Here is a 14332-nt window from a genome sequence, read left to right as displayed (position 1 = left end):
ACTGATAAGTACCTGGAGTTATTCAGCTATTTTATTGGCCTTTAAGCAAAATAAATTCTGTATTTTCCTGTTTTCCTGTTCACTGTATTAACTTTGACTAGTTTTGGAAGAATAAAGTTTTAAAAAATGTTTGCATGTTTTGCTACATGAACAGGATAAAATGGGAGACAACTTCTTGAATAGATGAACAGTTGGGCTATGTAAACCCTAGAGAAATATAATTTATTAAACCTACAACCAATACTAATTAAGTTAACTTAAATATTTAAATTACAAGTTGAGTCAACTTAAAACTTTGAACTGGGTACACGTTGTGTCTACTAAACAGTAATGTGAATTTTTCTTTTGGTTAACAAATTTTTCTACTTAAAAAAGCTGTGCAACTAGTTATTAAACTTTTTAAAGTTTTTTTTTACAGTGTACACACACACACACACAGAGCCCTGCGCGAGCAAGCACACACACACACAAAGCCCTACGCGAGCAAGCACACACTTACACACAGAGCCCTGCGCGAGCAAGCACACACTTACATACAGAGCCCTGCACGAGTGGGCACACATACAAACAAACACAAAATAAAAGATGCTTTATGCACACACACACACACACGCCTGAAAGAGAGAAGAATCATTGGCTCAATTGTGATTACATGACTCTCGGCGTCAAAACAAGAAGCATATGCGTACTCATATATCAAGACTCACTCATTTATCAAGTCAAAATGTAGAAAACAATAATGTATGTATTATATTTTACATTAGGCAACATTGTAAAACAGAATAAAAATGTAAGGTGTGTATAACATATTTAAATGTTTACCCCTCCCCTTTACAAAACAAAACAATGTTTTTGTACAGTCCTCTTACAGGTTGTACCACTGTGGGTCTTTGCACAATAATAAACAGCCGTGTCTTCTGGCACCAGGCTATTGATATCTAAGTAAAGCACGTTGTTACTCGTGTCTCTGGAGATGCTGAAACGAGTTTTAAAGGAAGATCCAGAGTCTATGCTTCCACCACCCCATATGATCCCAATCCACTCCAAGCCTTTTCCTGGAGGCTGTCGGATCCAGCCTGTGCCATAGTCAGTGAGGGCATAGCCAGAAATCTGACAGGACAGTTTCACAGAGGCCCCAGGTGGTTTAACCTCAGCAGGAGACGAGGTCAGACTGATGCCATGAACATCTGTGAAAAGGAGAGAAAAACATACAGAAGCTATTAAACACACTTTAAGTCAGGATGAAATATAAATTGATGAGAATGGGTGTAAGGAGAAGTGAGAAAGGTGTGGAGAGCCATGTTTACTCACAGGGAACAGATGATATCAGAAGAAGAAAAAAACAGCTCATGATTCCTCTGCTGTACTCAAACCAAATACAGAGGCTATGGTTTTTTGCAGTGTATTTATATCTGTCTGAGGTTAAAGAGGTTTGCATGCACAGTTGAATGAACAGTCATTATGGTAATATTTCTAGGCTTTTATGTTATAAATAAACATGTCTACACTGTGTTCCAAATTATTACGCAAATTATATCTTTCTCTGATTTTCATAATTAGCTAATGCAAATGACAGTCAGTATAATTTTCAAGTCATCAACCATTAGGGTATAATTCAAATTATATTGAACAAACCTCCTAATGATAATATTTATAAAAAAAAAACAAAAAAAAAAAAAAAAACTAAAAACGCACTGTTCCAAATTATTATGCACAACAGAGTTAAAACATTTTATAGGTTGTAAAGAACTGAAAATAGGCTTTTGTTGAATTTGCAACATTATAAGGTCATATTTACTGAAATCAAAAGGTATTTAAATAAAAAAACATCCTAAAAGGGCATGTTACATCTTAACATAGGACCCCTTCTTTAATATCACCTTCACAATTCTTGCATTCATTGAACTTCCCAGTTTTTGGACAGTTTCTGCTTGAATTTTTTTGCAGGATGTCAGAATAGCCTCCCAGAGCTGCTGTTTTGATGTAAACTGCCTCCTATTCTAGATCTTTTGCTTGACGATGCTCCAAAGGAGTGGGGTTGAGGTCAGGGGAAGCCACAAATGTCTTCACAGTACACTCTAAAAACAAATGGTGCTATATAGCACTAAAAGTGGTTCTTTGGCTCGTAATCATAGGGGAACCACTTTTAGTGCTATATAGCACCTATTTTAAAAGGTGCTATATGGCACCCATGTCTAATGGTTCTATGTAGAACCATCAGATGTACCATATAGCACTTTATTACTTCAACAAAAATGGTGCTCAATAGAAACAATCATAGGGGCTTGTAATCATAGGGAAACTTTTTTGGAACTTGACACCCACTCTTGAAGCTATGGCACAGTTGTCAAATGGTGCTATATACCATTACAGGTACCTGTTTGATCTAAAAGTGCTCATTATTCCAAATACAACCATAGATAAGTAAATGTGCTCATAAATGACACTTTTATTTAAAAGATGAATTATATTCAATTATATCATATCATTCAATCTAAACATAAAAATACATAAATAATCTTAAACTTTAAAAGCCTTATAATTTATGACAAGTCAGGAAAGAAATATATATATTAATAAATAAATAAATAAATAAATAAAAATATACACACATATGCATTAGAATAGAACTCGCAATGCAACAAGGTTTACAAACACTTACTGTAGCCCTGTAATTCGACTGAGTAGTGAGTGAAATGAAAAAAACTTCTTAAACACAACCAACTGCAAACGTAGTTGTATATTCTAAAGTCTAGCAGTGTCTTTAATTGTTGCAGTGCACTAAGCCCTTCAGGATTTCTTAAACAGGAGAAAGTGGAACTAGAAAGGCCAAAAGATGCAGAAAGAATATCGACTCCTAATCTACTCACAGACTGAGTTGTACACCCTTTTTACAGTGACAGGAAGTCTAGCTGCATCTTTCAATTTCAAAACAACACACTCCAAAAAGGTCAATGTCTTTTTTAGTCCTTTAGGATACTCGATTCCAAATGCAAAATATATGCACAACAGGAGGCCCAGTGCCATTGAGATGTCCTCGCTTTCATTTGTAATCAACTGGCCATCCAACATGAGAACAATATGGTCATACTGCATGGGATGGCCCTCTCTGCAGCCCTTAAGCAGCATCTTAGGTGTTTGGATGTCAGAAGGGCTGGTCTGGGCATGGCCCTAAGGAAGAGGGCATAATAGCATTAACCATCTTCTCATAATTAAAGGAAAACATTTGAAGTTAAATACTAATCATTTTACCTCAATCTACACAAAGTACACCATGACAAAAAAAAAAAAACAGAATTTTAAAAATGTCTACATTTATCAAAAAAAAAAAAAAAAAAAAGAGAACATAATAGATCATTTGCTTAAGTCCAGTTAGGCGTTGATCTACCACTGAAATTATTTTAGAAACATCCGTATCTTTTTCCCACTTTCTGCAACTCTCTAACAATTTTTTTGGTCATAACCCATTTTATGTTTACTCTGATTACAAAAAAAAAAAAAAAAAACTAATATTTGCAATTAAATAATTTTCATAATTTCCAAAAAATGTGCAATAAGTGTAGGGCTTTGATTAGATTATGCTTCACACACTTTCATCAAGTGTTTATGGCTCACCTCAACTTCAAAAAGCAATCCTGGGTCCTCCTTGAACAGTGCAGGCAAGAGCAAAATAGCTGCTTCCAACTGTAGGCCTTCAAATAAAGTAACATCAAGACAGGGTGTGTAAGACAGGGTGTAACAGGTATGATCTCAGGTCAATAGGTAGGGTGTCAGTCAGTGTACCTGAAAAGCAGTGTAGATTTAATTACCTTTTTTCATTCTGCCATCTACACAGTCCTCAATTTTGCACCTGAACTTCTCTTTCAGGGGACTTCGTGAAACTCGAAGGACTTGAGGTGCCATTACAGCGAGCTGTGTTAGAATTTGTTGGTCCACATCAACAGTGGTGTGGTCTCTCATAATCCAAAGAAGCTTATGTTAAGATAAAAGGCAAAGTAGAACAGACATGTATTAAAATATAGTCAACTCAATGAAAGGAGGCAATTAACACACTGTTGTACTTACTATTTTGGCCAGTCTGAAACACGGGAACTCCGAGAGAGTCTCCTCTGTGCTGTGGTTGGACACAAAATTTCTTTGGTAGCATTTCACCAGTGCCATCTTTTCTTTGATGAGCTCTAGATTTGGTCGAAGCTTCTCTGTTTCTTCCTTAATTACTCTCAGATGTTCCTTGATGCTTCGATCATCTTCTCCGGCATCAACCTATTAGGGTAGATAATTGTTATAAATGGGGGTTGTCAATAAAAATGACAAAAAAAACAGATGACTTCTATGGACTAAAGGAAACTGAATAAAAAGTTTGAATGACTACAACATATGAGACCAACAATCTTTAATGAGGAGAAAAGGCCTACTGGTCAGTCTGCACAGACTTAAGTTTTGAACGGTACAAAATATAATCCAACTTGTCAAATTAAAGGACAAATAAGCATTTTTGAAGCAGGGTCCTATTTATAGCAGCACAGTGCCAAGTTTCTCAATACTAAAGCGATCAGTGAAATTATGGCTTGTGCCAGTCAACTGTGTCATGTAATGTTTAAATATGCCTGCATCAAAAATTTACCAGAATACAGAATAATTTACGTGCGACACTGCGGAGTGGAAAATTATTCAAACCCTAATTCTGCCTCAATTATACAATATACAGTTATACTTCTGACAATGATTTCTTTAAAATGTTTTGTCCAATGTCCATGGATTACTGCAGAAATTGGAGTAAAAGATTAGTGCAATGTAAGTATTTTACTGTGGTGCGTGGATTCGTTTCAGCCGTCTCATGAGGCCGCTTCCTTCCTGCCCATCTCGCTTTAATTCGCTGTATTTCAGCATTGGCAACAAGTGGCCTCCTTTCCTTCTTAAATTTGTTTTTCAATGATTCAAGCAAAGAATCCTGTGAAACAAAAAAAAGGGGAAAAGAGATTGTAGATTTAATAAAACATTTAAATTCATGCTAATGCAGTCATAGCCACATAAAAAAAAAAGAAAGTGTGTCATTTTACTCACAGAATGTTCATTTTTGGGTGAACTATCCCTTTAAAAACTTATGTTGTTGTATACACTTTTTGACCATCTACATTTTGAGTACACACATACCGGCAATATATTCTTGAAGAGTTTGACTAGATGTAAAAACACAAATATTTACTTAGTGGTAGTTCACCCAAAAATGAAAATTCTGTCATCATTTACTCACGCTCTTGTTATTTTAGACCTGTATGACTTTCTTCTGCAGAACACAACAGAAGATACTTTGAAGAATATTGTTGACTGGCATCCACTCACTTGCATTGGTTTTGTGTCCATACAACAGGAGTGAATGGGTGCCATTGCTGTTTGGTTACCAATTTTCTCAATTTAAATAAATATCTTTTTTTATATGTTTTGCGAAAGAAAGTCATCCATGTTTGAAAGCCTTCTAACTCATAAAATGTTTATTACTCATTTTTGAAACTGAAAGTCATTTTCTTAATCAATACAGCATTGAAACAACGTTTACGGCGGGGTAACCCTTTTAAAAACATTAGAGTCAGGCTAAGTATCAACTTGTAGCCAATCAGCCTGCATTGCAAAGCACATTTGAGGGCGGAGCAATGCAGGAAGGGGCGTGTCACTTTTGCGTAGTAGTGTGTTTTGTTGTCAATTAAAATAGAGCTTAAATTCAAATGAAAACTTACATATCCGCTCCCAATACTTTCTCTAAGGAATGGGTAATCTGTTATCAAGGTTGACAGAAGTCCAATATACTGAAGATGAGTTGGATACCTAACAGGAAAATCAGAAGGAGAAAAGCATAAAAGCAAAAGCAAAAAGGTGTTAGTAACTATCACCCACAACAAAGACGCACCAAAACTTCTAGGGGTAGCCACACATGTATAGCTGTTTGGCATGTGGATTTGATTTTAAAGTTCACACAACTGTGCTACCCCTAAAAACAAAAGGAGAAAAAACTAGCAGATTTTTATGTTACATTATGACTCTCTTGGTTATGTACTTCTAGGAAAAATTATGTATTGTCATGAGCTTTAATCCAATTAGAAAGACTAGTAGTAGCAACTTACATTGTTTTCATACTAAGGTGGTCAAAAAGAGTTTGAATCAATAGAGTCCGTAGTTTTGTTTTGCTTGCACTCTTCAGATCAGAATCTCTTCTGTTTATGGCCATCCTCAGCAACACTGGAATCACTAAAGAGGTATCTGGATCAGACTGCACTTGGCTGGAGTGATCACTCCTTTTTGGAGGGTGCTCTCTGTGGAGAAGAATTAGATGGAAGAAAATGGAAACTGAAGAGAGACTTGGCCATCAAAAATAGAATAAAAATACATTTAGCAAATTAGCAGTTAGCAAAACACTGTGACAGTGCTGTGTTTAGACAAATGGGATACTGTTCCAATTACCTGCTCGTTGGTGTACTTTTAAGTATTTCCAACTGGACCAAAAACAGACTCTGTTTGCGGATGACTGGAATGAGCCTCTCAGACATCCTCTCTGAGATCACAGCAAGAGTGGCTCCATCTATCTCATGTTCTGGGCATGAGAAATCATTTAATAAAATGTTAAATTAATCATATCAAGCACTGAGAATAGCAAGCATTGTTGTGAATTAACCATTTAAACAATTAAACATTTTACTGTGATTTGCAGAGCTACTTTCCAGAGAGTGGCACAATCTTGAGATCAATGGGTATGCTGTAGATCTATTTAGAGCTAAATTAATGACGTTGTAACCTACAGTAGCAAACGTTCCTATGGCATAGCTGGTTAATAACAAAGCAAAGCTTGACTGGCATACTACATTAATAATACCAAGATTCCTCTTGGTGTTCATTACTGCAAACAAACAAATCACTAAATTTGAAACAATTTGGAGATAAATTGGTATATCTCACAGGCCGATGAAGCAGTGTGATGTACAGGTTGTCCTCTTGATTGGTGTATGCATCAAGTGCATGGAAGTCAGTTTCCTCTCCAGGTGTGATGGCCACCCACTCAGTTGTTGATTGGACACCACAGGCATGCAGATGCTCGGAGAAGCACCAAGTTTTGTAGAGTCTTCCGCACAATTTCCACTTACTGTTGTACTTAACAATATGTATAATTTTTTAAAAAATTGGTATTTCCTCAGCATGCACAAGGTCCAGAATCAAGAAATCTCCAGTAGTGTATTTGACTCTGTCATATACCAATTGTTTGGTTTTCCAGAGTGTCTCACTTAGTTCAGCGGTGTCCTCTGCAATAATCTTCCTAAGCTCAAAGGGTAGTACACGCAAAGGTATCTCTATAAAAGAGAATGAGACATCTTCCAAGCCATGGTTTCCAGTTGATTGTGCTTCCCAACACTGGCGCATTTGATAACGCTTTGCCAGAGTCTTTGCAATATTCTGGTAATTGTTTACAATTGATGAAACACGCTTAAAGTACTGGTGTTTGGCCTCATACCGGAGACACCAATGGGCTCTCAGTGGACCGTACTGTTTGATTAATCGAGGATAATGAACCAGAAAGTGAATCTTTGGAGTGAAGTCGTCAGGGAAAAGCCTTTGAAAACTCTTCAGAAATTCTGTGATTAGAGTAGACAGCGGGCTCAGCCAACTTGTTTTAATCACAGGTGCCAGTACTATGTCACATATAGATCGAAGTAGCAAATAGAAAGCCCAGTAAGCGTTTTCCTGAGGGACGAAACTTCCAATCAAAAAAGGTAAGAGTCGGAAAAGGGTCAATTTTTCAACTGCTTTTCCTGGGATGACACCTTTGTGCAGTGCAGAAGGCTTCAGCAAAACAGGACGGTGAGTGATATCGTTTTGTCCAAAGGGGAACTGTTGTAGCTGGTCATTAAACTGCTCCAATGTAACCAGTCTTTCACAGCTAAGCTTTAGCAAGACTAATTTCAGAACCCGTGGAATGACCCCTTCAAGAACATCGTGCATCAAATCGGGTGGAAAGGATTCAGTAACCTCAAAATGAGACAGGTTATCAAAAGGGCAGCGTCCAGTAACACCATATAAGGATTTACAATTTGTTGCTTGTAAATGTCTACGATGTGTGTCAGGAGTCCGGAGAATACACTCACTTTCCTCAGTTATGTTACCAATGTCACTGTGGTGGCACAAACAAAAACGACAGATCCGTCCTTGACTAAAGCAAGTATTGAAGCCAGCCAAAGAATGGGCTGATAAATTGTCAGCACAAATGGAAATCACAGAGCCTTTGAAAATGCAGGACTGGCACTCACCGTCAAGTGATATGCCATGGCACTGAAGTTCACAAATGTCACGAAGAAGAGGTTGCAAAATTTGCTCATAACCATACTTCTGAAGAAATCGGTTTCTCACAAGTACAGCCACATGTATATTTTGAAGACTGGAACGATACTTTAGAGGAATATTTCCAAGAACAAAGTAGACGCATGAAATTTTGTGAATCTGCTTTTTGGATCCTAAGCAATTTAAAATTTCAAATTCATCAGTATATAACTGGAGACTCAACTGTCTCTCAAAGCAGTCAAAAAATGTGTGCTGCTGAAAAATTAATCCATCTGTGAAGTCTTTAAGTGTTTCTCCATCAAAAACTATGTCTTTTACAACAAAATGAAGAACATCGTCTCTTTTCAGAATGTTTTTTAAAACTTCCAAAATGGGAATGTACTGAAAAGTCTCTTTTCTTCCTGTTGAGTCATATCCGAGTAAATACTCAACTGGTTCAATTAACCCAAACTCTTTTATACAGTACCTTTCGAACTGATAATCTGATTCGATAACATCAAAACACTTCCCCAAGAGGTTGTCTTCAACCAAGGACTTTAAGTTGGAATGATTGCCAATGTTGATACTTGTTTCTTTAAAACAAAACTGTAGAAGCTCCCTGGACTGTTTATTAAAGAGGTCAACCAGTGTTTTCACATCATGTGTAATATTATGCCGAACAGTTTTGGGGAGGATGTGCTTCTCTTGAAGTTTTAAACAAAACAATGCAAAATGTCTCTCAATTAGTGATTTGAACTTGCTTATTTTTTCAGAAAAAGAGATATTTGGTTCCTCAGAATCACAAGTCTCCTCCAAATGATTAATAGTAGTTAAAGTGCCTGGAGCCTCTTGATTGTTCTCAGAGTCGTTTCTCAAGATTTTATGAGCCCGAAAAACATGGATACGTAAAGAACTCACTCTTTTGTACCTTTTTTGGCAGCCACTGTGTCCACATACAACATAGAAATTTGTCTCACTCTCATGAAAATACTGCAGGTGTCTGAGGTATTTGTTGTAAGTTAATGTTCTTACATGGCAGTTAGGGCACTGGTACATCAATCGCAAATTCAGAATACTTGAACCTCACCCACAAAAGTTTCACAGAATTGCCCCAATTCAATATCTTTTAGCCATTGGCAAACATGGAAAGTCGTCCAACACATAAAGTCTGCCATAACCTAAAAAGAAAGAGAAAAAAAATTACCAAACCAGAAATGTTAATTAAACTTTCAATAAATAATATTTATAACTAAGTTCAAGTAATGCGATCATTAGAAAAGTAGTTCAACAACAAAGACATTCAGATACACATATTTCACAGTCGGAATATCAGATATTTCATGACATAGTTAACAAGTTTGACAATATTTCGAATAAAAAGAAAACATCATTTAGACAGCCGCTGTAGCTCTGCGGTGTGTCGCTTGATAGCAGTGCAAGCGCCACCATGGAGATATTGAAGTAGTACGGCCTAACGGTCGCCAATTAACACTGAGGGGTCATTCTGAACGTTTTACATTTACGTGTGAAAGGGTTAAATAGATCAAATAAAACTAGCATAGGGTCATTGAATATCTTTAATCCAGATAATTCATTATTCAGTATTTGTGAATTTGTCAAAAAAAAAAAATGTAAACATATTTCCGTTACGTTAACTGAACCCTCCCTCGAGCTTGTTTGTCTCAAGTCGGTTAAGGTTAGACCAAATGCCTTTTAGTAGCATATCTCTGGTTAAAAACGAACTACTGCAAAACGTCAATGGGAAAGTATTCGTTTAAATAACTTGCAGGTTGATTTTACCTCAGTAAGTTAAGGTTAGTGTTTGGCCCGGCTTCGTCACAAAACGCGGTAACGTTACAACGTTTGCAAGCAACAATTAAATATTTGCCCTGACAAATAACAATTAATTTCTGTGGCACTCACCTCGAAAAATATGTGCCTATTTCTCCCACTGCAGTATTTCTCCTGGTTTTGTTGGGTCCAACGACGAAATTTTCTCCTGAGGGAAACTCGACGCTCGCGCACTATGAGTACAATTTAATTTCAAACAATGGTGTGATAAGGTGAAATAAACTTACAACTTAGTTTTTAAACAGAATGTTTTAAATCACAAAACAAAATATTAAATTAAGTGAATTATTTGACTACATAAATAATACAAAGCGAAGATGATATATGAGTATTTCCGGTAACGCTTTAGATTACAACCTGCAAAGAACTACGTAAGTAAACTGAATTAACGGTGTATGTTTCTGCAATTATAGTGTACCTATAAAGAACGTACACGTAGGCATGAGGTAATTAAATTTGGGTAGTAGGGGAGTAACAAACCAGATATGCAACATGCAAAGAACTATATAAGTATACTGAATTTACGGTGTACGTTTCTGTATTTATAGTGTACTTTTTAGTACGTATGTGTAGGTATAAGAGAAAAATAGGCTATGTTACGTTTTGGTAATTCAGGGGTAACAACCAGATATGCAACCTGCAAAGAACTGCGCAAGTAAACTGAAGTTACAGTGTATGTTTCATATTTATATTGTACCTACGTGTAAGTATAAGGGAGCAATATGTTACGTTTGGGTAATACCGGGGTAGCAAACAGATATACAAATAATTTATAATGGAATTACTTAAAAACATAACAGGTACCTGTTCTATTAAATCATAAGTTTGGTGTATCTATATGTAAGCTTTTTAAAATTATTGGGGAAATATACTCTTGTTCCATGTAGTTACAGGGTAAGTGTGACATCTGCGGGCTGTAAATTAGAGTGGCGATTGTTACCCCTTGTTTAAGGAAGTTACAGGGTAGGTTCAATACATAAACACACAATCTGAAAATATATAAGCACCTTAACGACCCCAAAGAACCACTGAAGAACCGCTGAAGAACCAGACAGGGGCTTGACCGGTTCTTTATACACTAACGGTGCTATATAGCACCACAATCACACCAAAGAACTGCTGAAGAACCACTGAAGCACCATTTTTTTTCTGTGTGTATGATGATCACGCTTAAGTTTTCGTGAAATATCTAATGTTTTTATTCCTTGTCCAAGGTATTGCACTATTTGACGCTTTTCGGCAGCAGAGATCTTTTTCTTTCCCATATTGTTTGAAATCTGTGGCCTGCTTAATAATGTGGAACAACCTTTTTCAGTACTTTTCCTTTAATTGTAAAAAAAAAGTAATTACCACAGGTGTCTGAGATTCATTTCAGTGATTCAAAGAGCTCTGAAAACACAACACCATCCATGAGTTTTATTTAAAAACCAAACACTTAATGTTTATGACACTTACATCCAATTTGCATAATAATTTGGAACGCGGTGTAAAACAGACCTTTTAAAAATTAGAACGTAAATGGCATCAAACTAAATTGTTAGTATTCCAAATAGCATGGAAGAAGAGCATCCTGAACTATAAAAAAGCTCTTAGTGCTGCTAGATCATTGTATCTCTCCGCTCTTATAGAAACTAACAAAAATAATCCTAGATTTTTATTTAATACTGTAGCAAAATTAACTAGAAATAATACCACCACAGAATCTCCACAACAACATCATGCAATAGTGAGGACTTTTTTCGTAAATATTAGGAAAAGATTTATGCTTTGAAACCAGACAATTTAATGCAGATGTTAAACTAACCACATCACATCAGAACCTAGAATACTTTACTCCCCTTGCAGAGAATGAACTAGTTTCACTCTTGGCTTCTGCATAATCAATAACCTGTGAATTAGATCCTATACCAACACATTTTCTCAAGCCGATATTACCAGCAATAACAGAACCCCTGTTGAAAATAATTAACTCTTCACTCGGGGGATGTGGGTATGTTGCAAAATCTTTCATATTAACAGTTATTAAACCAGGCTGACCTCTCTCTTGGCCTCTGATCAGGGTTGCACTGTAACTTTAAATGGCCTTTCTGTTCCATCAATTGCAACGGTAAAAGACCTCGGTGTGATTCCAGCCTTTCATTTGAAGCACATGTAGATAATTACCAGGATAGCATTCTTTCACCTCAAAAATATTGTCAAGATAAGGAATGTCTGGTTGTGCAACTGGGTGTGTAAACAAGCTTCAGTTAGTCCAGAATGCAGCAGCGAGAGTCCTCACTAGAACCAGAAGATAGGAGCATATTAACCCTATTTTATCCACACTGCATTGGCTCCCTGTGAAATTTGCATCGATAATACTACTTTTGATGTATAATGCATTAAATGGTCTCGCGCTGGAGTATCTGAATGAACTGCCAGTGTCTTACGATCCGCCACACCTACATCGATCAAAGGATGCAGGCTGCTTGTCAGTACCGCGTATTATGAAAAATAAAGCTGGGGGCAGAGCTTTTTCTTATAAAGCCCAAAAGTTATGGAATACTCTTCCAATTAATGTTTGGGACTCAGACACAGTCTCAGTGTTTAAGTCTAGACTAAAAACCTATTTATTTAGCCAAGCATTTTTGTAAATTGTCCTTAGGTAGAGGAGCAGATCTGAGTGGACATAGAGTATTATGGTGAACTGATATGTTTAGATGCTGTCTTCTCCACGCTCATTGATGACTCAATGAAGTGAAGTGATTGATAGATTGCTTTACATTCCAGGGAGCCCTCATGTCTGTGTTTCCTTCTGGCTCTCCCTTTTAATGATGCTGTTATAGTTAGTCCTGCCTCTCTATCGAACTATACAGTACATGTCACTCCTGAGTTGCCAGTGATCCAGACCCCTCTAGCACTCTGGACCTGTCCAACTCGTCCTGGTGTCCCGATTCTGATTGGAGAGCTCGTCACATGGATGCCCCGTGTGCTCTGTCTGGGATGCGTGTGGTGACTGGGGATGATCCACTTTTCCACGAAGACGGTCCTGGCCTCGGCTGATGAAGACAGCTGTTCAATGAGAACTTGTGACTGCAGTCACTCGATAGTTCTGGACTGGAATTTTCTACAAGTCTACCTAATGAACTGGACTCCATTTTAATATAAAGTCATCAACTGTTATATTGAACTGCCAGCCGCCTAAAACACAGTATGACTGCAGATTAATCACTGCTACAGTATCTGCTATCACCAAAATGAGGATGGGTACCCTGTTGAGTTTGGTTCCACTCAAGGTTTTCTCCTATTGCCAACCTAGGGAGTTTTTCCATGCCACTGTTGCCTCCTATAATTTTGACTCATACACATTCACATTTCATACAATCTTCCATAATTTCTTTTGATTGTGTTAAGCTGCTTTGCGACAATAACAATTGTTAAAAGCGCTATACGAATAAAATTGAATTGAATGTTGTAGGCTTAAATCTTAGGATCTTAGAAATCTTTAAAATTCTTAAAGCTGAGAATTTTCTTAGAGGAATTTAAACTGTTATTGCTTAAAGCCAAAAAGGAGAAATACAACTATACACTAAAATGAATAAATAATGTTTATAATAAGTCTATAATGCCAGGTTGGTCATTGTGCACAGTTATATATGCATAGCACATCACATAAGTGGATTAAAAATGAAAGAAATTGTATATATGTTGAGGCTTTTTATGATTTTTTTTTTTTTTTGCATTAATGAAAGGAGCCTCCAGTGCCAGCTCTTTGTAACAGCCAGCAGTAAAGACGTAACCAAGTTTGCAAAAAGTAATGAATCAGAATTCATAATGAAAGTCTTTGTAAATGTCACGAGTGATTAGAAAGAGAAAAAAGAGGCAGATGAGGTACCATCTGTTGTTACTGCTTTTATGTAAGTAATCGTTTCATAACATTGCTTGTATTGTTAGAATTGTCCTTATTTGTTTCTCTTTCCTGACCATGCCTGAACCTCTTTTGTACCTTGCTTTTATTGTTTTTTCTTATCCTTCTTTTCATTTTCCCCATCTACTATTTTTCTTCCTCACTGACATAATGTACTGATGTAATACACTGACATAATACCCTGTCATAGTGCACCCCATAGTAATGACCCTTCAATGCAATAAAGTGTCCAAGGCTGGCCTGAAGTATCCTGCCTGACAGACACAGACAATCCTA

The 14332-nt window shown here is 36.8% G+C and overlaps 2 protein-coding genes and 1 gene segment (V, D, J or C); all 3 read right to left on the bottom strand.

Moving 5' to 3' along the window:
* The window catches only part of LOC128544316 (uncharacterized), a 162238-nt gene that overhangs the window by 97238 nt on the left and 50668 nt on the right, over nucleotides 1–14332 (bottom strand). The window lies entirely within an intron of this gene.
* Nucleotides 785–1424, bottom strand: LOC128544693 (Ig heavy chain V region PJ14-like). The segment is given in 2 exon segments: nucleotides 785–1187; nucleotides 1312–1424. Coding segments are annotated over 2 exon segments (396 nt in total).
* On the bottom strand, nucleotides 2587–10186 carry LOC128544685 (sterile alpha motif domain-containing protein 3-like). Of its 2 annotated transcripts, none has more exons than XM_053514961.1 (9): nucleotides 9389–10186; nucleotides 6457–6547; nucleotides 6120–6308; nucleotides 5736–5823; nucleotides 4808–4951; nucleotides 4066–4263; nucleotides 3810–3972; nucleotides 3616–3692; nucleotides 2587–3171 (listed from the first exon to the last, which is right to left on the bottom strand). In XM_053514961.1, exons 1-9 carry the CDS (start codon nucleotides 9474–9476, stop codon nucleotides 2863–2865), a joined length of 1347 nt encoding a protein of 448 aa, XP_053370936.1. In that variant the 5' UTR covers nucleotides 9477–10186; the 3' UTR covers nucleotides 2587–2862. The 2 variants fall into 2 exon arrangements, with proteins under 2 accessions (XP_053370936.1, XP_053370935.1); XM_053514960.1 differs by having other exon boundaries at nucleotides 2589–3171; nucleotides 6457–6586; nucleotides 9389–9800.

This window comes from Clarias gariepinus, chromosome 16 (assembly GCF_024256425.1).
Source record: "Clarias gariepinus isolate MV-2021 ecotype Netherlands chromosome 16, CGAR_prim_01v2, whole genome shotgun sequence".
Classification (NCBI taxonomy): Eukaryota; Metazoa; Chordata; class Actinopteri; order Siluriformes; family Clariidae; genus Clarias; species Clarias gariepinus.
The sequence above is the reverse complement of the archived record's forward strand: the minus strand, read 5'-3'. Positions and strand labels throughout refer to the sequence as shown.

Coding starts and splice junctions, on each gene's coding strand:
- LOC128544685 (XM_053514960.1), bottom strand. CDS start 9,476: ATGGCAGACTTTATGTGTTGGACGACTTTCCATGTTTGCCAATGGCTA. Junction 3,693..3,809: donor AGATGGCAGAATGAAAAAAG/GTAATTAAATCT, acceptor CTTTATTTGAAG/GCCTACAGTTGGAAGCAGCT. Junction 3,172..3,615: donor GATTGCTTTTTGAAGTTGAG/GTGAGCCATAAA, acceptor CCTCTTCCTTAG/GGCCATGCCCAGACCAGCCC.